This window comes from Chrysochloris asiatica, unplaced genomic scaffold, assembly GCF_000296735.1.
Source record: "Chrysochloris asiatica unplaced genomic scaffold, ChrAsi1.0 scaffold00037, whole genome shotgun sequence".
NCBI lineage: Eukaryota > Metazoa > Chordata > Mammalia > Afrosoricida > Chrysochloridae > Chrysochloris > Chrysochloris asiatica.
Window position 1 is genome coordinate 1997817 of NW_006408555.1, and position 22149 is coordinate 2019965.

The following is a 22149-nucleotide window of genomic DNA, read 5'->3' on the forward strand; positions in this document are numbered from 1 at the left end:
ACTTTTCCCATCTATTAACAAACCTTATTCCCTTAATTAAAAGTGTTTTAGGCAGAGCTACCATCCACTCTGCTGTCTTCACTTCCTCATCCGAGGGGAATGTTTGCGATCAAGGGCTGCTTTCGAGGGTCCTATGGGACAGGATCAGGACTGTAGGAAGGCTGCTTTAGCAGCTCAAAAGGAAGTTTTTACAGAGTGTCAACAGTGTGGGTAGAGGTGTGTGGCCGTGCATTGTTGGGTAAGATCATAATGCCCTTGGATAACTGTCCTCTGTGTTTACCCCCAAGTTTGGGCTTCAGCTCTTCCTTCAGTGAGCATCTCGCTGTAATGAATGCTGTTGATTATTGACCCTTTTTCCTGGGAGTGTCCCAATACTGTCCCTTGAGAATCCCAGAAAACGATAAGCTTCAATTCTCCAGCTGATGGTTGATCTCTGAGCTTTTTCTTGGTGGGCGATTCAGGATGAGTCCATACCATACTCTGCCATTTACTCCTCGGGCTCTTGGTGAAGAATCCATGTCTCATCACCAGTAATGATTTTTTTAAAAAGAAAAACTTTTATCTTACTTCGAGTATCGGTCCAAATTTTGTTTGCTTCTGTTTATGCTCTTCTGTAAGTTGTTTGGGTATCCAAGTCTGTTGAGAATTATTTCATAGGCAGAGCTGTGGCTGATTTACAAATGGTTTGCTGCATAATCCACTGGCACTTGTCTGTTCGACAGAATCATTTCACAACCGTGGACTTGATCAGGTGTTTTAATAGAGCCAGAATGCGGATAATTTCTGACTCACCCTCATAGTTTCCACCCCTCCTGATGAATCCCTGACTCAAGCCAGAGAGTACTCCCAGCTTCGCTGCAGTTATTAGAACTGCTTCAAAGGTTGGTGGAGACTAGTAAACTAGTGAACTTTTTGTTCACAGGAAATGCTCGTTGTTACAGAAGTAACACACTTTTTTTTAAAAAAGACTGAAAGTAAGATAAACATCAGTAGCTTTTATGTAGCATTAAAAATTGTTCCTTGTTAAATGACTGGAAGGAAATCACATGGTTCTATTTCTCTTCCCTCAGATCACTCCAAGGACTGAGGCCGCCATCAACAGTGTCAGTAATAGTTTGGAAAACGCATTGCATACATCAGCACATTCCACTGAGGAGTCGCTCCCCAAGAGGCCTTTAGGAAAACACTCCAAAGGTGAGTCCGTGCTTGGAAGATGGGGTGCTAGAGCGAGCAGAGGGGGTCTTTGTGATGGTGTCTTCCTCTGTGCTGGTAGGTCTGTTGCAAAACTCTCTTTAGCAAAGGGTGCTGTTTATATACAAGTAATTCAGAATTTCAGGTGTCGATGTTCATTATCAGAGGGCAGAATGTGAAAGTGCTCCACAGCGAACTTAACCTCTGCTTGTAAGCAGCGCTGCCCTGTAGGGAGTTCTGTGGTAAGGAAAATCCTCTGTGAGGTCAGACTCTGAGGCCAGCAGCCACATGGGTCTTTTGAGCACTTGCTATATGGCTTGTGGGACAAGGACCTCAGGGTTTCATTTAAAGAGGAGTAGCTCAGTGTGGATGGTGGCTACCATATTGGACTGCACAGTTGATGAACTAGTAGCTGTCAAGAGAAGATGTGTGATGCTTCCCAGATGGACTTGCTGCAGCCAAGCCAGTTTAGGGTACAATTCATTTAAAACTTCGTCAGCTAGGTGGCCGTATAGGAATGTTTCTAAGAGGAGAATGGAAATGATCCTGTAGGACTGCCATATTTGTTTGTAAATCACATGCTCAGACGTGTATTGTATGTCATGTGACTTTTCCCCAAGTGACTTTCAGCCTCACTCACTGGGCATTCCCGTGTCACATATACATCATATCATTCTCTCGTTGTCTCTGCTGTCCTCCTTGTGTGTGGAAATATAGTCCACACAGGTTGTTTTGGATCATGTTATAGTAAGGGTCTGAGCTCTGGTCAAGAAGTCATAGATTGAGTTTGGTCACCCTCTGTAATCAGAAAGTAAACAATGATCACAACTGTACATTAGTTTCCATTCACTGAAGTTGATAAATAGGCTTTAACGGAATAAGCCTGTGAAAATAAACTGGCATGGAGGACTTACGAAAATCACGTGCAAGTGCACTGCGTAGTCAGTTTAAAAAATGTGGTATTGCATGCACATTATTCACATGAAATGATAGTGGCCAACAAGTTCCAAGTACAAGAAACCCTGGCAGTCGCCTGCAGAGCTGTCAGAGTGGGACAGGCTGGGCGGGGGCTGCTTCTGCTTTGGTGCCTTACAGATCTGAGCTTTTGCACACAGCTGTTGTGCCTCACTTATGTGCCTCAAGGTCAGGAGCTGTGTGTGGCTCTGCACATGGTACCCTCCTGCTCAGTGTCCCCCGTGTCTCAGGCCCAGATGCTTAGGGAACAGCCACTCAAACAAACCTCCACGCTGTCAAAACCCTGGTGAGTTAGCCATCTCTGACTTGGGCCATCCCTCTGGGAACACTCATTTCTTACCAATGGCACTCTGTGTTTATCCTCTGGTATTTAAACATTAGTCCTTACAGCAGCCTGAGAGGTTTTAGTATCCTGTTCAACCCTCACCACGCTCCTGTTATTGTGATGACATGCTGTCGAGTCACTTCTGACTCACAGCAACCCCCGTGTACAGGAGACGGAAACCCTGCCCGCTCCTGCATCCTCACACTCGTTACGGTGGAGCTCATTAGTGGAGCTACTGTGTTGATCCATCTTGTTGGGGTGGGGGGCGTTTCTCGTTCTTGCTGACCCTCGGCTTTACCACGCAAGATGTCCTTCAGGGCCTGGTCCCTCCTGATGACTGGTCTGAGTATATGACGTCGCTCCATACTAGGTGGGCATAATCGTCTCTACCCACTTGTGTTCACTCTCATGTGGTTGTCCTGAAGATGCGGTGTTGCTTCCGTTCCCCGAGTGCTGAGCTGTCACCTATATTCGAGGCCTTTTTGAGCTCCTTTTTCCTTCTGATGTGTCCCAGGGAAAGCTGCGACGTACCCTGAACACTGCGCATCCCCCACTCCCACCCCCCAATTCCCGAGACATAATGATGGAGACGTCCCATTGCTTTGCAATTGTTCATTTCCAGATATGTGGCCATTATCTGTATCTACCTCTTGACTGTGTTCTCTGGTGCCGGGAGAGAGAAACAGTTCTGTTTTCACAGGAGCTGCTGTGGAGTCCCTTTCTCAGACCAGCACAGTCCTCAGAAAAAAGAGTAATGAGCCAGACCCGCTGCCTTCCACCGTCTGCTCTGCAGCTCTCAGACGGAGTCCTGGTTTCTCTGCCCAGAAATGGACAAGCAAGTTCACTTGTTTTCATTAAGTCACATTGCCTGTTAATCCCCCACGTGATGGGTGGAGGTGGTGCCTGTTCACTTCTTATTATCTCTTCCTTGACACTTGGTGATCTCCCGTGGTTTATTAATGGTTGACATGGAGAAACATCACCCACAGAAAAGAGCTGAGGTGGCACGTGTCCATTGGTTTCCTGGCCCCACACTTGTCCAGTTTTCCTTATACCTCTCTACCTGTGTCTCTGCTTCCTTGGATATGTCCTCTTCTTCTGCCTCTCCCTTTCTGTCCATGTCTGCTTCCTTGGATATGTGGTCATCTTCTGGTCCTCCCTGCCTGTCAGTCCATGAGTAGTCTCTAAGGCTCCTCTGCTCAGTCCACCTAATCCTCTCTCGGAGCATTGGATGGTGATGACTTCGGCTTCACATAAACCATCTCACTGGCCTGCTGCTAGCTCAGAGTCAGTGTACCGAAGATGGGACCGTTTTACACTGCCACCCCCTTCCAGCAGTCATTCATTTCCTGCAGAAATCTCATGTCCACAAAAGCCTTGTTTCTGGGCATACTTGTCACAAAATGCCTCAGGTCTCTTCCCCAGCCATCTCTGACTCTGTCCGCAGTTGGACCTTGCAGCTTCTGCCCAGTCTCCAGACAGGACGCCCGGTCTCTGTTGCTCCCCTCTGAAACCACATCAGCACTGGCCAGCAGTAGTCCTGTGAGGTGGATGTTGTTGTTGTTTTGTCCAAGGGAGGGACCCTTAGAAAGAGCCCTTTACTGTGTCCAAGGTCACTGAGCAGGAAGGTGTCACGTGTCAGCCCTCAGCACTGATGGCAGGGAGCCATGTTCATCACAGACCTGCCTGGGAGGGCTGAGTCACCCCGTGTGCCCCGTGTGTCCTCAGTGACTGGCCTGTCTGGGCCTTTCTCCCTTCATGATCCTCCCTCCCTCTCTGGTCTGACCGTCATTCATTTCAACACACTCTCCACCTCAGATGTGATGCGGTTCCCCCTCTGGGCCCTGCTCTCATGTGTGTTACAGCATTGCTGTCTGATCTTGTGCCTGGTGGTGTACCTGCTCCGTATCTGGAACCCCTTCTCTCACACCTGACTGCTGTTGTACCTGCTTCACACTGGTGTTGAGTAGCATCTTGGTCTTCATTCAGCAAAACAGGAGATTCCTCAGCTTCCTAGTACCACTCAAAATAGGAAACTGGCTCACTTCCTGTTTTCACTACTTTACAACGTCTTTACTCTTATCAGCTTGATGTTTCCCAGATAACACTCTACTTTTATTTCGGTCTCTGTTTCTGGGGAACTAACACTTCAGCCCAGTGCTAGCCTGCCAGATTGTCAGGTTTCTAAGCACACATGCCAGGTCCCAAGGTACTGCAGGACAGACCGCGGTGGAGTCCGTGTGGTGGAGTGGTGTTCACATTCTCACATTCTCACAAAATTGTCTCGTGACTCAGACAACTAAGTAAAAGATAGGAAGTCCGCTGATAACATCAGGAGCATTGCCACTCAGCTGACAGAGATGCTTATGAATGCAATGTTGTTTTTAAATGAAAACGGGATTTCAGTAATAAAATTGAAAGCAGGAACCATCTTAAATGTTATTACAGTTCACAGTAAGTCTGAAGAAATTGCATTTCTGTCGTGCAGGACTACGGAGAAAGGCGTATTTGTGCTAGAAAATGATCTGTTTCTTACTTTTCTTTCCCTTAGTTTTAAATGACATCGTGGTGGGTTTTTTGCCCTGAAAACTAAATGTGTGTTTGCTTTTTTAATAATAAATATTTTGTTGAGTTTTTGGATGTTTACACTGCAGCATTGGTTCCGATTCAGTGACTTTTACAAAGTGGTTCAGTAGCATTGGTTACTTTTGTCACAGTGCGTATTCTTCACAATCAGGGCATTCTGTTTGCATTCATCCAGTTTCGTGGCCTTGGCCCCCTACGTTCTTAGCTGTGTTTTACAGGAATAACAACATCCACTTTTTTCCGATTTCTGGTAGCATAGGTTGGTGATGGTTGAAGTGGTTTTTAGTTACTGAGCTTAGAGAATCTCCTTAACAAACGTAGACTGAAAGCAAGTAAAAGAAAGGCGTGTTCGGCTGAAAGCTAGCAGCTATCTGCTCTCTCCCAAAGACTTTAGGGTTGAAAGTGAAAATGTGTCACCAGATTTAGTCATTCGTGAAACATGACCGCAATTACGTGTCGCTGTCTTCTTAATGGGAACATGGTTGAAGGTAGGTGCTGTAGAGTGAGTTCCAAGTTCATGGTGACGTCATGTTCAACAGAAGGAAACCCGGCCAGGCCCTGTGTCAGCCTCACAATCGTTACACTGTGCTGAAGCCATCTTGTTGGAGGGGCTTCCTCTCCTTCACTGACCCTCCACGTTAGCAAGCATGATGTCTGTCTCCAGAGACTGGTCCCTCTTGAAAACATGTCCGAAGTTGGTGAGGTGGAGTCTTGCCTTCATGACTTTTAAGGAGCATTCTGGCTGTACTCGTAGCACAATTTATTTGTTCGTCTGGCAGATAGAATAGAGTTAATATTCTTTGCCAGCACCAGTTGGCCAGGTAGTTGTCATCCAGATTTCTTGGCATTGATGAGTGAGTGCTTCCAGGCCTACATGAGTTGGTTGGAAGATTTCAGTTTGTAGTCCATCAATTCCCAGAGCTCTGTTCTTTGCCAGTGTCTTCAGTGCACCTTGGACTTCTTCCTTCAGTACCATTGGCTTTGGATCAGATGCTCCCTCTGGAAATGGTTGTACATTGACCGTTTCTCTTTGGTACAGTGACACTGAATTCTTTCCATCTTCTGATGCTTTCTGCAGCATTCAGTATTTTACCCAAAGAATCCTTCGGTATTGGAAGTCGTGGCTTGAAGTTTTTCCTCAGTTCTTCCAGCTTGAGAAATGCTGAGCATGCCCTTCCCTTTTGGTTTTCTGACTCCAACTCTTTGCACATTTCACTATAATATTTGACTTTGTCTTCTGGAGCTGCCCTGTGAAATTTTCTGTTCAGCTTTTTACCTCCTCATTTCTTCCATTTGCTTCAGCACCTCTGCGCTGGAGCGCGAGTGTCAGAGTCTCTTCTGACTTCCAGTTTGGTCTTTTCTTTCTTCTTTGTGTTCCTATTAGTTATTTGCTTTTCTTCCTGTATGACGTTCTTGATGTCATCCCCCCAGCTCTTCTGGTCTTCGGTCATTAGTGTCTAATGCATCAAATCTGTTCTTGAGATGATCTCTAAATTCAGGTAGAATATGTTCAAGGTCATATTATGTCCCTTATGAACTTGTTTTAAACTTACTTAACCTGAATTTGCTTTAGGTTCAGCCTGAACTTGCATAGGAGTCATTGATGTCTGTTCCACAGTCTGCCCCTGGGCTTGTTCTGGTTGATAATTCTAGAGCTTTTCTACCGTCTCCTTTGAGTTCTGTGTATTCCATCTGGTGAAGTCCACATGTACAATCGTCTTTTTATGTTGTTTAAAAAGGTATTTGCCATGAAGAAGTCATTGGTCTTGGAAAATTCTATCATGTAGACTCCAGCATCATTTCTATCACCAAGGCCATATTTTCCAACGACAGATCATTCCTCTGTTTCCAACCCTTGTGTTCCAATCACCAGTAATTATTAATACATCTTGATTGCATGTTTGATCCATTTCAGACTGAAGAAGTTGGTAGGATTCCTCAGTTTCCTCATCACTGGCTTTAGTGGTTGGAGCATAAATTTGAATAATTTGTGGCACTATATCACAAACAGCAGTGCACTTCATGATACATGTTGAAATGCTATTTTGGGTGATGAATGCAACTCCATTCCCTTTCTTTCCATTTGTCATTCCCAGCGTAGTAAACCATGTGGTTGTCAGAGTCAAAATGGCCGGTACCAGTCCATTTCAGCTCACTAATGCCTAGGATAGCGATGTTTATGTGTTACATTTAATTTTTGACAACTTCCAGTTTTCCTAGATGTATACTTCATACATTCCATGTTCCGATTATTAATGGATGTTTTCAGCTGTATCTCCTTATTTTGAGTTGTGCCGCTTTGGCACATGAAGGTCCTGACTGTTTTACTCCATTCGTGTCATCACAGGCAGCTCTTAGTTTGAGGAGGCAGCTCTTCCCCAGTCGCATTTTGAGTGCCTTCCAACCCGAGGGGCTCATCTCCCGACACTGTATCTGACAGTGTTCTGGGACTCTTCACTATTCAGTATTTATGGTGCTATCTCCCAGGGCTTCACTGCTATTAGAAGGCTTTCAGGAGCTCGTAATTTGGAAGTAGTCTGTCTCTCCTGCCTAGTCTGTCTCAGTCTGGAAGCTCAGCTGAAACCTGTCCACCAAGGGTGACCCTGCCAGCACTCAGAATGCCGGTGGCATAACTTCCAGCATCGCAGCGACATGCAAGCAAGCCACTGCACCACAACAGACTTTCAGACGAGTGGTGTGGAGTGAAGTATTTGGGAAGGGAGAAGTGATTTTTGTCTTTTCAAACATAAATCCCATAGAACTAGTCAGAGGTAAATCCTAAGTATATCTGGAAGATGCAGAAAGATCAAGGACGAGGAAAGAAATGGCCTTCGTGATAAAAAAGGTTAATGAGTGTTTGTGCTGAAGTCTCAGGCCCGAAGGGGAAGGGGGCATCAACAGCATGGCCTGTGACGTGGGATTGTGAGAAGGTCGGTGACGGCCTTAGTACCCCTGCGGGAGCAGGAGAGTGACTTCAAAACATTCATCTAAAAATGCCATCACCTTTTCATTCCATTTTCCCACACACTTTTGAAGCACCCTCTGGTAGCATAGTGGTTACGAATTGGGCTGCAAACCTCAGGGTCAGCAGTTTGAAACTACCAGCTGCTCCGCGGGAGAAAGAGGAGGCTTTCTGCTCCTGTAAAGATTTACAGCCTCGGAAACCCTGTACAGGGTCGCTATGAGTCAGAACCGACTCCACAGCACATAACAACAACATATGCTTTGACATATTGAAAGCTCATCGGATTGGGTTTGAGGAGTGGTTTTCAGCTCTTCTGGGAAATGAAAGACATTGTGTTGAACGGAATCAGCTTGGACAGTTCAGGCCTGAGCAGGTCTTCGTGGAACGCTTCCCTGCTGGAAACCTGTTGCAGATTAGATTTTCCAAAAGTACAATCTTTTTCTCAAAAACTTTCCAAATCTTTTACTGAAACCTTTGTGAGATGTTTTTTCTTCTTCACACTGCTGCATGCATTTCCGAGAGTGGCTGCAACATGGCGAGTAGGATAATTCGTTAGTTTCCTTTTAATTAGAGGCTCTAGGCCCCATATAGGTTCGTTACAGAGCACCGTGTTTATATCGAGAGTTCACACTGTCAGCCATGTGTGTAACTTGCAGACCCAAATCTGTTCTCATTCCTATGAGTGCACGGAAAGGGAAATTTAATCAGTTTCTTTGGTGAGCTTCCCCTAAAATGTATTCCCTGAGCCCCTTTGGATGCTTTCTAGAGGTCTCTGCCTTGGGACAGCAATGACCTGTGGGCTGTCAGGACAGTGGCAAGGCCACACCTCTTGAAGGGACTTCTCAAAAGCTAGTGGTACCCAGATTGTAGGCTCTTGCCCTAGAAAGGTGGTCATGATGTAGCATTGCAACCACGTAGCCAACATCAGTTGTGAGAAGCCATAGGCTGGAACACTTGGCAATTCCGAGGCTGTGATGTGTGAGAGGCAAGTACATCTTGGAAGCCATGAGCTGCTCGTCACCCTGTTGTGACTTCTGATGTTATCCTGGCCCTAATCCGTGCTCCCCTTGTTTTTCAGTTGCATGATTATAGTGCTTTAAAGATTAAGTGTTGATTTTGTTATAAAATCGTATTTCTGTTGTTATCGGAGTCCTGGTGTGGCATTGTAGAATAAGCACTGGACTGCTAACAAAGGGTCGGCAGTTCAAGCCCACCAGCCATTCCTCAGAAACCCTATACAGGGTTGCAATGAGCCGTGATCGACTCGACAGCACACAACAATAACAGCAAACATCATTAGGTCTTAAACATCCATTCTGACTCACAGTGAGCCTGCGTCCAACACGATGCACTGTGTGATCCTGCACCATCCTAGACAGTCGTGCATGTTTCAGCCCAGTGTTGTCAGTGCACCGACTTTACCTCCTTCTGCAGGGATTGGGCCTCCTTACAGCATGTCCGAATAGGTGAGAGGTGACAGCTCCACAGCCTGGGTGCTAAGCAGCATTCTGACTGTATTTCTTCCAAGGCAGATTGGATCTTCTTGGTATAAAAAATCCATGGTATAAAAAAAGTCATTGAATGTAATTAGAGGTGTTCTTGAAAGTTTTGTGAATTCATTTGTGAGATTTGAGGGAAATTGCTATTATGCATAGAGTAACATTTTAAACAGCTCAATTTTTAAAAAAGGAACTGTGCTCTTACCACAAGAGTCATCTGATCCATTCCTGGCCCCTCACAGGTGTACCTGGACCCCAGCCCCATTTCTCTTCATCCCCCAACTTCCTCTCCAGTTGACCTGTCTGTTCCCCCTGAGACTCTTGAGTTGGCGTCTGTGCTGTCTTCGGAGGCCCTCGCCCTGCAGCACTGGCCTGCTGTCTAGGACTTATGTGTAGGTAGCTGTTAGCTTGCAGCCTTCAAAAAGGTAACAGAGGATGCTTGCCTGCAGGGGTGGCAGGGAGCTCAGAGGCAACAAGAAGCTGGGATTAGCTCAGGTGCTAACCCAAAGGTTTTTGGTGAAAATCCACCAGCCGCTCTTGGGAGAGAGGCTTGGAGAGCTGCTTCTGTAAATGAATCCAGCTGAGGAAACCCCATGGGGCAGTTCTGCTCGGTCACATGGACTCATGAGTCAGAGCCGACTCAGTGTCATCCAATATCAGCAGACTTGGAATGGATTGTAAATGTATTTGCGTTTAAAACTTACAGACAATATTGTGGGAATTTGGGCAATGGGGGAGTAAACTACCATCCAAAATAGTTACCCAACGTTGACTTTTTCTGTATTTTTTTTTTTTAAGCAGAACTATAATGTTAAACATATAGTCTGTCCTTTCTTAGTTGATACAATAAGCATTTTCCCATGCTGCTTGTGTTTTCATAATCATGGTTTTTAATGGCTACAAAACTGAGAGTGCTTGCAAAAAATTGACGCCAACCATCCCTCCCATGGCAGTCTTCTCGGGTCGATGAAAACGTCATTGCAGTGGCCACACAGAAGGCAGACTCCATCCCCACAGATACGGGGTTTATTAGGGAAGAGAACAGGTTACAAATCTGACTCAGAAATGGTCAGGGCACAGTTGTTCCAGTCCGGACAGCCTGTCCTCAGCCGTGCCCACAGGCTGGCCTCTCTCTGCCTGGTCAGTGTTAGAGTTCTTGTAGGATATACCATGCTCCACTGCAGGTTTCAGCCTGAATAACGTACCTGGCTCTTGCTCTCCCACTTGGGTGCCTGGAGGCGCTCCACTCTACAAGCAAGCCTCCTGCGCAGAGGCGCTCAGCTTGACTTGCTCCGTGTTCTGGGAAGCTCACCCCTCTGGCAGGTGCACTGGCTCTCGGCTCTGCTGCTGCTGCTCCTCTGCCACCCCTCCCATGTCACGGCTTTCTGTCTTTGGGGTCATGGAGGTTCAATGCACAGAGATCTCAGGGTCCAAAAGACATGTTCCAGTCCCGGCTCTTCTCTGATGATAGTGAGATCCCCCTCCTGATGCCACGCTGGCCCGTTTTACACACATTAGAGTCCCGGGTTTTTACAATCACTGTGCACTTGGAACACTCTTTCACATAATTGGTTGGGATCATCCCACCATCTCTTACAGCGACCCTTTTTACAAAGACTGAGACTAGAAGGACTCACAGGGCTGTCTGGAGTTGGAAACACCACTTTTCTTTGAATGATGTTCATCTGCTTTTCACATTTTCCTGTTCAGATATGAGTCACTTCCCACGTTCGGGCCAGATGCAGTGTTTTTCTTCTCACTTCTTTCATGCACCCTAATATTATTCAGTCCTGTGGCCAGGGAAAATGCTGACTGCATTTTTATGTGTTCATTGGTGTTGTAATGGTGGATTGTTTAAAAAACGAAAAGCTCAGAATGAGAGTGATGTCATTGTGGGCAAGTTTAAACAAATACTGATCTGGAAAAACAGATGAGCTATTAATTAGCTGACGGACAGTCTGACTGCGGAAGTAAGAGAGGGAGGCGTACAACCTATAAATGTCCTGCTTGCTTTGTTTTTCCAGAAAGGAAATAAACATTGTCATTTTTCAAGGTCATTCTTTCCTGTGAGGTGCTATTTTGAGCTTCTTGTTGTTAAGTGCCCTCAAATTAGTTCTAACTCATAGTGGCCCAGTACGCAACATAATGAAATAGCGTCTGGTCCTGCGCTAGCCTCCTCTCAATTGTTACGACGTTTGACCCCATTGTTACAGCCGCTGTGTCCATCTATCTTGTTAACAGTCTTCCTCTTTTTCACTTAACGCTTTATATGACCAAGCATTATATCCTTCTCCAGGAACTCTGGTCCCTCTTAACATGCGCATGAGACAAAATCACTCCCTCTTTGCTTCTAGGGAGTAGTTTGCCTGTACTTCTTCCAAGACGAATTTGCTCGTCCTTCCGGTAATCTGTGGCGTAGTCATGATTCTTTGCCAGTCCCATGATCCATCATTCTTTTTGTTCTTCCTTATTTGTTGTACCTCTTTCGTGTACGTATGAAGTGATTGAAAAGTTGATGGCTTGCGTCAGGTGCACAGTAGCCCTCAGATAGCTTCGCTGTTTAACACTTGAAAGAGGTCTTTTGCAGATTTGCCCTGTGCGAGTCTTTGACGACTTCAGTCTCTTCTATTTGCTTTTTGATTCACTTGTTAGGATTTTTGGTTTTCTTCATGCTGAGGTGTGTAATCCCTATTGAAGGCTATACAGTTAGATCTTCATCAGCAAGTGCTTCAAGTCCGCTTTGCTTTCTGCAGGCAAGGTTGTGTCAGGTACATCTCCTGGGTTCTTAATGAGTCTTCCATCCTGATGGTCCCACTCTTCTTCATCTAGTCCAGCTTCTCAGATTCTTTGCTGAGCATACAGACTAAGTGTGGTGAACGAGTCCAGCAATGATGCACCCCTTTCCTGGTGTGGAATCAGCACATAGCTCCTTGTTCTGGCTTTGGTTCCACATGAGCACAGTAAAGTGTTCGGGAATTCTCATTCTTGACAATCTTACCCATAATTTGCTGTGATCCACACAGCCTTGTCAGTAAAACAAGTCGGCTTCTTTCTGGTCTTATCTGTTTTCAGCCAAGACCCATCTCATCTGACATCACATTGATGTCCCTTGTTGCACACCTTCTGAATCCGACTTGATTTCTCATAGTTCCCTATCAGTGGACTACTTACTACAGGTGTTATAAACAGAATGGATTCAAATATCTCCCAAGATGTATATTGGCCTTGATGTAAGGTTCCTAAATGTGGGGGTCTTAGAAGATAATAAGACTTAGTAGCGGAAGGGTCTTCTCCCACCCCACCCAACTCTGTTTGTGAGTGCAAGCACCCTCTATCTTGTTCACCACCCAATTCTCAGCACTTGGAACTTTATATAGATTTAGTGATAAGTGAACAGTTGTTGGTTTCGAACAGGGATCGGCAAGGATTTTCTTCAGACATCCAGGAAGGTACTTTGGAAGCCCTCCATTCTCTGTTGCAACAACTCACCCATGTGGCAGGGCTGAAAGCAGCCATAGACGGACGGAGACGGAAACGGCTCCCGGAAGCTGTAGCTCGGTGCTGTTCAGTAGAAAAGGCTGCGATGGCTGAGATGCTGTATCAGTGCACTTTCCTAGGATGCCACTAGCCCCATGTGGCATTGATGTTTTACCCGTGGTAGATGGCTACAGTTTTACCCGTGGTGGATGGCTACAGCTTTGAGCAGTGTGTTCCCCAGGGCAATTAGTTGTACTTTGGGATGTTACTATAATCGGTTACAAGGCATTTGGGCTCTTGTTCCTAGGAGGGTACATACGTCACTGTCATCACAGTCACCAGTGACCCTCATGTCGCCAAACCTGTTATCAGAAGAGAGTCCCATGCCTAAAAAGATTCCCTAATCTTGGTTAAAGAAGCCTTTGATATGCGGCTACTAGTACTGATACATTGATGGGCAGACGGGCTACCAGCAGGAGGTAAATGATGCTTCTCAGACTTTCCTCCAAAGCCTTTGGTGGGGCACTTCCATGGCAGTGATGCTCAGCAGCCTCATTGGTGTGCCCTGGACTGCTTGTTGGGCAGCCCTGGGGTAGCAGATAGGAGATAGGCTGTCTTCCAACTTCCTGTCAAGTGACCGCTAGAATCAGGGCTCTCAAGGAGGTGGGGGCCGGGTGGGGGGACACTGCTTACGAGTGACAGCCTCCCCATTTGCCACCGCCCCACTCGTTTTAAAATGTCATTGTGCCGTGTTGGTGGACGGAACAAGGTGATCTCCTGGCCCCTGTCCTGCCATGGTTAGTTGCTGGAGGAAGTCTGAGGCTGCACTGTGGCTCTTAGAAGGAAGGCTGGGACAGAAATGAGACTAAAATCCCTTGAGGATGTGGAACGACCCCTGTTGTGAACACCAGGGTGACCACGCAGTGTGAAGGTCACCCACCCAGGTGGTCAGATGATCTGGGCTTCTAGGGTCAGCTTTGTCAGGGATCACAACTCCAAAACCCTGGATTATTCAGATAACGAGACAGCAGAGGGGTGGTAGAAGCAAGTAGTGCCTGAGGGGGCGGGCCGTCAGGAGAGCTGATGGCTGGGGCTTGGTTCAGGAAGCAGGGAAGGAAATCTGAGGGTGCCAGACCGCACCCCCCGAGAGTCTGTGAGGATATTAGGATCTGCTTTCCTGCGGCCTGCCTGCTACCCTTCCTCTTAGACACAATCCCCAAAGCTACACTGCAAGGGAAGAAGTCAGACCCGAGATGGCCATGGCATTTGTCTGTACTGAGATAGAAATGCTTCTTTAACTCCAGCGAACTCAAACGACATTGATCGTCTGCTCTACTCAAGGCACTGCAGAGGCAGGAGAGGGTGGAAACCAAGTGTCCAGAAAGGGGTGGACCGAGCTCTCGAAGTTCTCAATGCTGAGTTGGGGGAAGAGCCTAAGGGACGGTGGCTGTGATGGCAGCGTCCTGTGGTCAGCTGCCATCGACCATGTACAGCGCATCACACCTTTGTGATCCACAGCGTTCCCATGGCAGTTGGTGATGTAGATTACCAGCCCTTTCTTCCGGACTTTCCCTTTAACAGGTAGTTTTCCCTGTGCCTGTATCCCAGTGTGGGGGCAGGGGTCTACCTGCCTGTGGTGGAGCTGAGGGCAAGCCCACCTTCGGCATAGGTTTGAGTCTGGAACATACCACGAAGTGTCTTTCAAAACATTTTTAGTTTCTCTTCTTTTCATCAACAGAAATTATGTTGCAGGACTTCCCAGGATAGGAGCTTTAAACTCTTCTATCTCAGTGGTTGTTGTTGTTAAGAACCATTAAGTCAGTTCTGACTCATAGTGACCCTGTATAGGGTTTCCAAGGAGTGACTAGTGGGCTTGAACCGTCAACCTTGTGGTTAATCAGCCCAGTACTAATCCTTACTGCACCCCATCAGGACTCCTAGCTGGGTGCCGCCGTTGCTGTGTGTTGTCAAGTCAGTTACAACTCATAGCGACCCTGTGTCTGGTGGATTTGAACTGCCAACCTTGTCGTTAACAGTCCAGAGCTTATCCTATAGCCCCACGCCAGGGCCCTTGGTCTCTTTGGTGGTGATGGTTATGTGCCATGGAGTCAGTTCCGACTCATAGAGATCCTCCTGTATAAGGCATCTGAGGTTGTAAATATTTACAGGAACGGAAAGCCTCGTCTTTGTCCAGCGGAGCAGCTGACGGTTTCAAACTGCTGACATAGTGGTTAGTGATCCAGTGCATAGCTGCTACACTACTAGGGCTTGGGTGGTCATGTGAAACTACAGTGCCATCCGTCCATGCCTTAATAGTAGGAGTGCTGACATGACAGCCACCGACAACAGGAAGGGTCTTGAGGGTGGCTCCTGTGGGACCCTCTTCACAGCGGTTCATTCTGCAGTGTGGTGGACTCCAAGTTCTTCCTGTCTCCACTCACAGGGCACGTCAGTGCGAGTCAAAAGCCAGTGCCCTTTCATGCCAGCTCATTCTCCGTAAAGGGTCACAAGGGGACTCTTGGGGGCTGGGGGCCTTGAGTGCAGAGGGCGTGAGGCCCATCGGGATTGACATGTCCACAAGATGCAACTTGAACCCAGTGTGTTCTCCTTTGAGCTTCCCATCTGACCCGAGGAAGATTTTGGGGGCCTATGCCCAGAGTTTGTCTGGAAGTTCTCACTCTGGTCTCATGCCCTTGTAAAGAACTCTTCTGGAAAGATGTGAATGAACATCTCCGTAGAACAAAAGGACGGCTGGCAGGACAGCTCAGAGGGTAATCCGAGCTGAGCCCACATGTGATGCATATCTCGAATGGCTCAGAAAAGACAGCAGTCAAGAAACCCTGTCCCAGTGCCGCTTCTCAGGACACTGGTGGTGAGAAAGCAGTTGGGGGAGGCTGATTTGCAGACTGGTTGCCTGTGTTCCCACATCCTCCTCAAGGAGGGAAAAGGAACCAGGCTACCCCGTCCGTTTCACACGGAGATCTTGTACGTCTTCAAGGCTGACCATTAGCTCATTCCCCACATGATTGTCCTTGCTGGTCCAAGTGGTCACGTGCTCTTGTCCACTCTGAGGAGAGTGGGGGTGCCCAGGGAAGGAGGAAGAGAGCTGATGAAGTCCAGGCAGGGAGGCCCTGCCAGCACTCTTCTGTCTGTCTGTCTGTCCTCCACAGCGCTTCAGTCATGGCCCCCATGGTGTGGTGGGGAAAAGCCGAGGGGCTGGGATTTGGGGTTCCTTCTCTTTAATCTGCGAAACGTGCTGCCCAGAGACCGATGTCTGTGCCGTCTTGCTCTGTCATGTCCTACAACGCTGCCCGTTGGTTTCACATGCCCCGCGTGGCTTCTCAGCTGTTGACATTCTCGGTCCTTTCCTGCTTCCGTCCCTCTCTTACAATTTTAAAGTGTTAGTAAGTACATTCCAGCAATCCAAAGGGGACAGCTCAGGTGTGCTGTCCATGTGTGTCCAGTGATTGCTCTGTGCCCACTCAGTGCTGAATGGGAGGGACACATAGAGGGGACAGTCAGAGCATTACTGAAGGGCCGCTTAGAATGCATGTCAGTCTGCAGTTGAGGTGAGTCAGGTTCCCCACGCAGTTGGTTTTCCACGTCCATGTTGTGTGTCCTCTATCCAAGTGCCTTCTTACAATGGGGCAGCTTGTTCCGTGTGTGGGACACTCTCCGGTGACCACCTGGCCTTCAGAGGCTGTGTTCGCTGGCATCCCTGACTCTTATACCTGCTGTCCTGGTCACTCCCTGCCACCCTGCCCACACCAAGGAGGAGAGACAGCTCTGAGAAAAGGCGTGGGAACTGGCGGCGCAACACTGGAGGTTACCAGTCGGCCGCACGTTCAAGTAAAGCAGGCCTCTGTTTTCAAGCGCCCCTTTCTGCTCTGCGCTGTGGTCTTGGTTTGCTGCTGGTGTTCCCTCTTTCACTGCTCCGTGTACCTGCCGGACCTGCATGCCAGCTTTCTCAATGGGCAGGGCAGTGCAAACCCCGAACACCATGTGCCGATAGCCTCATTGCAAAAATGCTGAAATGTCAAATAACTATATATATATATATATATACACACACACACACCATAAGGTTGATTTCAGTTTTTGTAATTTTGTTTTTTTACTTTTACAGTGAGTGTTGAAAAGATAGACCTGAAGGGATTATCACACAAAAAAAGTGAAAGAAATGTTGAATGTTCCTTTGAGGTAAGATGCTAAGTTTTGTTTTGTTTTGTTTTTCCCTTTTTGCTCTCTCTCCTCTAAGGAGTAGAAAGGAAATATTCACCACTAGTGGACACTGTTGTGTGACAGACGGGCTCATTTGCCACGGTGCTGTGGGAGGTGGGGACGTGGACCTGGGAGGCTGTTCCCTTCGTGCCCCTACAAGAGGAGGGGAGGGCTGTGCAGGCTGTGCGTCAGGGCGCCATTAACCTGCTCTGTCTCCCTTCAGAGCTCTGAGACCTAGGCCGTGGGTGGACTCTCTGCGGCCCGTGTCCCCATTTGTAAAGGAGGCTGTTACATAAGACAGCCCCTTCACACTGAGTGGGGTGCCTACCTACAGGTGGACCCCTCCCCGCTCCCCCCCCCACACCCACTGGATGGCAGTGCTCTTGGGCCTCTGCGCTCGGTGTCCGCACGGTGCACTGGTTGCTGGTCACCGAAGGTGGATGAAAGTGCAGTTCTGAGACACACAGTGACAGGGGCTTTAGCCAAGGTGAGATTGAGCCCTCTGTCCTTTCCCACCAGGTGCAGGGAGGCACCTGGAGCTGATGTGGCAGCTGTGCTCCATAAGGCCCAGGGTGCAGGCTTCCTTCCCTGACTGCTGTGACACCGAGATGCCATGGCCCAAGGTGGCACTTTTATCCCAGGCCGCCAGATTCCGGATGAAGGAGGGTGTGGGACAGAGTGCTTTCGCTCTTCTCTGTCGTGTTACCAGAAGCAGCACTGGACCCTGCTGCTTGTTAGGCCCCATGGAGCCGCAGAGGAGCCTGGGACGTGTGTTCTGGCTCAGCCAGGGCTTCTACTGCGTGCCCGTCATGCTGCTCAGGTCTCCTTAGACCAGATGCATGACAGACAATGAAAATCTGCTCCTGTGTCTAGCCTATGTACTGTGTGCAGTTCACTCAGTTTCTCTGGAATGCAGCTACATTCAAAGACATGCGACACTTTTATAAGGGAAAGGATACAATCTGCCTTTGATTTCAGAGACACGGTGAAATGGGAGTCCACCGGGAAGACTAGGTGGCCTTAGGTGTACTAAGTGTGTCGCAGAGGCACACAGAGAGGCTTGTAAGCATTAAGCTCAAGTCTTAGCAGCCTTGGGGATCCTGAGAAATGCACAGGGGTTCTCTCAACCACTGGAGACAACCACAGCCTTGGTAACCTGGCACCTGTACCTGGCTTCATCCTGCCCTTGGTTGTCTGTGTCCTCAGCCTTTAGCTCTTGGGTGGGGGGGAGTGTGTACTGACCTCTTTCCAGAGTGACTGGCTTCACATTCCTCCATCCCATGACAGTGGGCTTGGATGTGGCCCTGTTCTCAGCCTGAGTGTGTGTGGCAGAAAATCGGGGTGGCTCGGCAGAGTTGTGCTGACTACACAGTATGTCTCAGCTGCTGAATGGGGCAGACGCAGGACAGAGCCACAGCTCAAAGAAGCCTGTCGCCCCAGGCCTGAGCTTATGTTCACAGTGACAGCTGTCACAAGGCTACACGCTCAGATGAAGACATTTTCTACCCCAAGTGGGTCCCCTGCAGGGTGCTGGCATGGAAGGGCAGGTTTCAGTGATGTGCAAGGCCTGCTTTTGTGGTGTGACAACTGGCTGTGTGCTGTTGGGCTCAGGGCATTGGTGCTGAACGTTCAGTGCTCAACCGTTCAGCTCCATTGCCTTCTGAGGGCCTCTCTTGAAATGCCCAAGGCACTTACAGCCCAGCCTTCATTTGCTGAGTGGTAACTCCAAACATAGGGGGGAGTGTGGCTTCTTCTTTACTGACCTTGTTGGCCATCTGCACAGCTTGAACTGTGTGTGTGTGTGTGTGTGTGTGTGTGTGTGTGTGTGTGTGTGTGGCTTCACTGCTGCTGACTCAGGCCCATTGACTCTCATGTAAGTGGCTGCTTGTAGGGTGTGTAACGTGGGTATCCACTCATCAGATCCCATAGTTCTCTGAAGCAGGTGACTGGCCAGTAGTGGGTGAAGAAGACCATTGGTGGCTATTCCTTTGTACACCACCACCTCCCTCTTATCTGCTTGTTACGTCCGCTCCTCGTGGCCACTCTGCTCCTCTTCTCCACTCGGAGCCATGCTTTCCAAGATGGCTGTCGCACTCCACTTCCACTTTGTCTAGCCACTGGGGCTGGGCCCCTTATTCCTACAAGTGTGCCCAAGTCACTCTCATCCAGTCACCAGGAATCCCAGGTTGCTGCCACATCTACTGGGAATTTTCCATGTTCATCTTACGGGGCCTCCTCGCATCTGCCGACCCCACTGAAATGCTCCACCCTCCCCGACATGCTCTTCTGCTGGCACCGTGACACCATACTCACTGGGTTTTCCTCACGTTCCTGCCCGCGTCCTTTCCACCTGCTCTGTCATTCTGGCCTTCGATTGTTAAAGTGGTTTTCCTTTGTCTCGAGACCTAGATATATACGTTCTCATCTTCTCATTAACAAAAGCCCACCTCAGACTTGGAAATTTCTGCCCCTTAGAAAGGGGCGCCACAAAGCACTCACAGAGTGTGAGAGTAAACAGCCTCCACCCACCCACCCCACCCCCCCCCGAGCTAGGAACACAGCGGGAATGTCCACTCTCACCAGAGGAGATGCCAGCTGGTCCAGTAAAGGGCAGAGGGAGATACCAGAGTGTCTGTGTTACACAGAGAACCCCCACGTGGGCAACAAGGCTACTAGAATCAACACACTAGTTTAGCCCGGTCACATGCCGTGAGAGCTCTGTGTGTGTGAATGGATTGAATTGGTCTGTACTAGAAAGGAACACCTGGGAACCCTAGAGCATGGAGTGAGGTGCAGATGTGATGGACTGTTTGTAATGGTAGTGTGCTCCAAACGCTAAGGCCCTGGAGAGATCCCAGAAGACCTATTAGTGGAGCTATGTGTTGTGGCACTAACTTGCTGGTGTTACTGGGTTGGACAATGTAGTATTGTTGGCATGTCATTTCTCCCCAAATCCATCTCTGGATTCAAAGCAAATGTAATAAAATTCCCAGTGGAATCTGTTTTTGTTTTGCTTTGCTTTGGTGTTTAAGAAATCAAGTGGATTCTAAAAATTTCCTAGAGAAATAACTACAGTAGCAGAAAACAGTTTTGAAAAAAGAACAGAGTTACAAGAGACACACGCCTGGCTTCAAAAAGAAAAAGTTACAGTAATCCAGACAGTATGGTGTTGGTAGAAGCCTGGACTCAGACCAGTACCTGAGAGCTGAGAGCCTAGCTCTCAAAACGTAGCAATGAGGAAACTGCCCCAAACAGGATGGGCTAATGAGAGTATGAAAGATCGCGTCATTAGTCATCAGGAAAATACACATTGAAAGCACAGTGAGATGGTCCAACACCCAGTTGGAATGATTCAAATGAGTAAACTATCACTGACTGGTATGTGGAAGACCTGGAGCACTAATACACTGCTGGTGGGGATGGAAGGTAGCAGCTATGGCGCTGTGGGATAAAGCACTAGACTGCAAGGTTGGTTTGAACCACAAAGTTGGCTGTTCAAACTCAACCGCTGCTCCTTGGAAATCCTATACAGGTCACTGTGACTTTGCGACACTTAGCAACAACTTACTATGGCCAGGGAGCATGATGACTCGGTAGGATAAGCACGGGCCTATGACCACAAGGTCAGCAGTTCGAACCCACCAGTCACTCCACAGGAGAAAGATGAAACTTTCTGTTCCCACAGAGGTTTCCAGTCTTGGAAATCCTATATAAAATGGTTATAAGTCGGGACCAACGTATACCTGCAGTAACAATAATGTGCTTTGGCCACAATGAAGACTTAAGGAAACAGCCGTCGAGAAATCAAACAACAGATTTCATCAGGCACATCTGCTGCAAAAGACCTCCTTAAAGTGGTAAAGAGCAAAGAGGGCGCTTTGAAGACTAAGGTTCACCTGACCCAAACCAAGGTATTTTCAGTCGTCTCATAAGCCTGTGCACATTGGACAATGAATAAGGCAGAACATATAGGATTGATGCCTTTGAGCTGTGGTATGGAAGAAGACGACAGTTGAAAAGACCATGGGCTGCCAGAAAGAAGAAACAAGTCTGTGTTGGAAGAAGTACAACCAGAATGCTCCTTAGGAGCCAGGATGGAGAGACTTTCTCTCTCATGCTTTGGACATGTTGTTAGGAGGGATCCGACCCTGGAGAAGGGCATCATACTTGTAAAGTGAAGAAGTAACAGAAAAAGAGGAAGACCTCCAACAAGGTGGGTTAACACAGTGGCAGCAGCGGCGATGGGCTCAAGGGTGATCATAGTTGTGAGGGTAGTGCACGGCCAGGCACTGTTCCGTTCTGTTGTGTGTTTAAGGGACCTACTAGATGGCACCTAATAGCAGCAGCAGCAGCAGTTTCCCAGGAGTGCCAGCTGCACCTAAACAAGATGCAAGGGCCTGCTGGTAGCAGGGTAGGAAAACTCCAAGGAACATTTTCTAAAGGCCTTCACTTGTCCAGGGAGAAGCAGAACCAGTGCTTTCTGCCTTGCTCACCCCTCGTGAGCTCAGCCATTATCCCACAGCGCCTTTGCGTATCATCGTTTTCCCTGACCAAGTGAAAGGTTACTCTTTTACAGGAAGATGCAGGTCACTGGATTAAGATGTTGGCAGGATGTAGATTGCCAGACAAATCAGAGTTTGACTTTTGCGTTCTTTCCCAAGGAGCTTGCTATTGGTGTTGCTAAAATTGTAGTTACTGAGAGCCAAAGTACAACTTTGAGTATATTGTTGTTACATGCCGAGTCTATTCTGAATCGTAGCGAACCCTGTATAGATAGGGTTTCCAAGGATCAGCTGGTAGGTCTCAACTGCCAACTTTCTGGTTAGCAGTCCAGTACTTATCAACTACACAGCCACACATGGAGTCCACCTGAGTTTAGAGACTATCTCAAACTGGATTTGACGTACCGA

General features: G+C 48.0%; 1 protein-coding gene across 1 annotated transcript in view; it reads left to right on the forward strand.

The window, feature by feature from the left end:
- Positions 1 to 22149, forward strand: part of ZCCHC14 (zinc finger, CCHC domain containing 14) — a 42881-nt gene that overhangs the window by 1592 nt on the left and 19140 nt on the right. Inside the window, exons 2-3 of the mRNA XM_006860278.1 lie at positions 1071 to 1194; positions 17145 to 17218. Of these exons, the coding sequence (XP_006860340.1) occupies positions 1071 to 1194; positions 17145 to 17218 (198 nt within the window). The remainder of the gene's footprint in view (positions 1 to 1070; positions 1195 to 17144; positions 17219 to 22149) is intronic.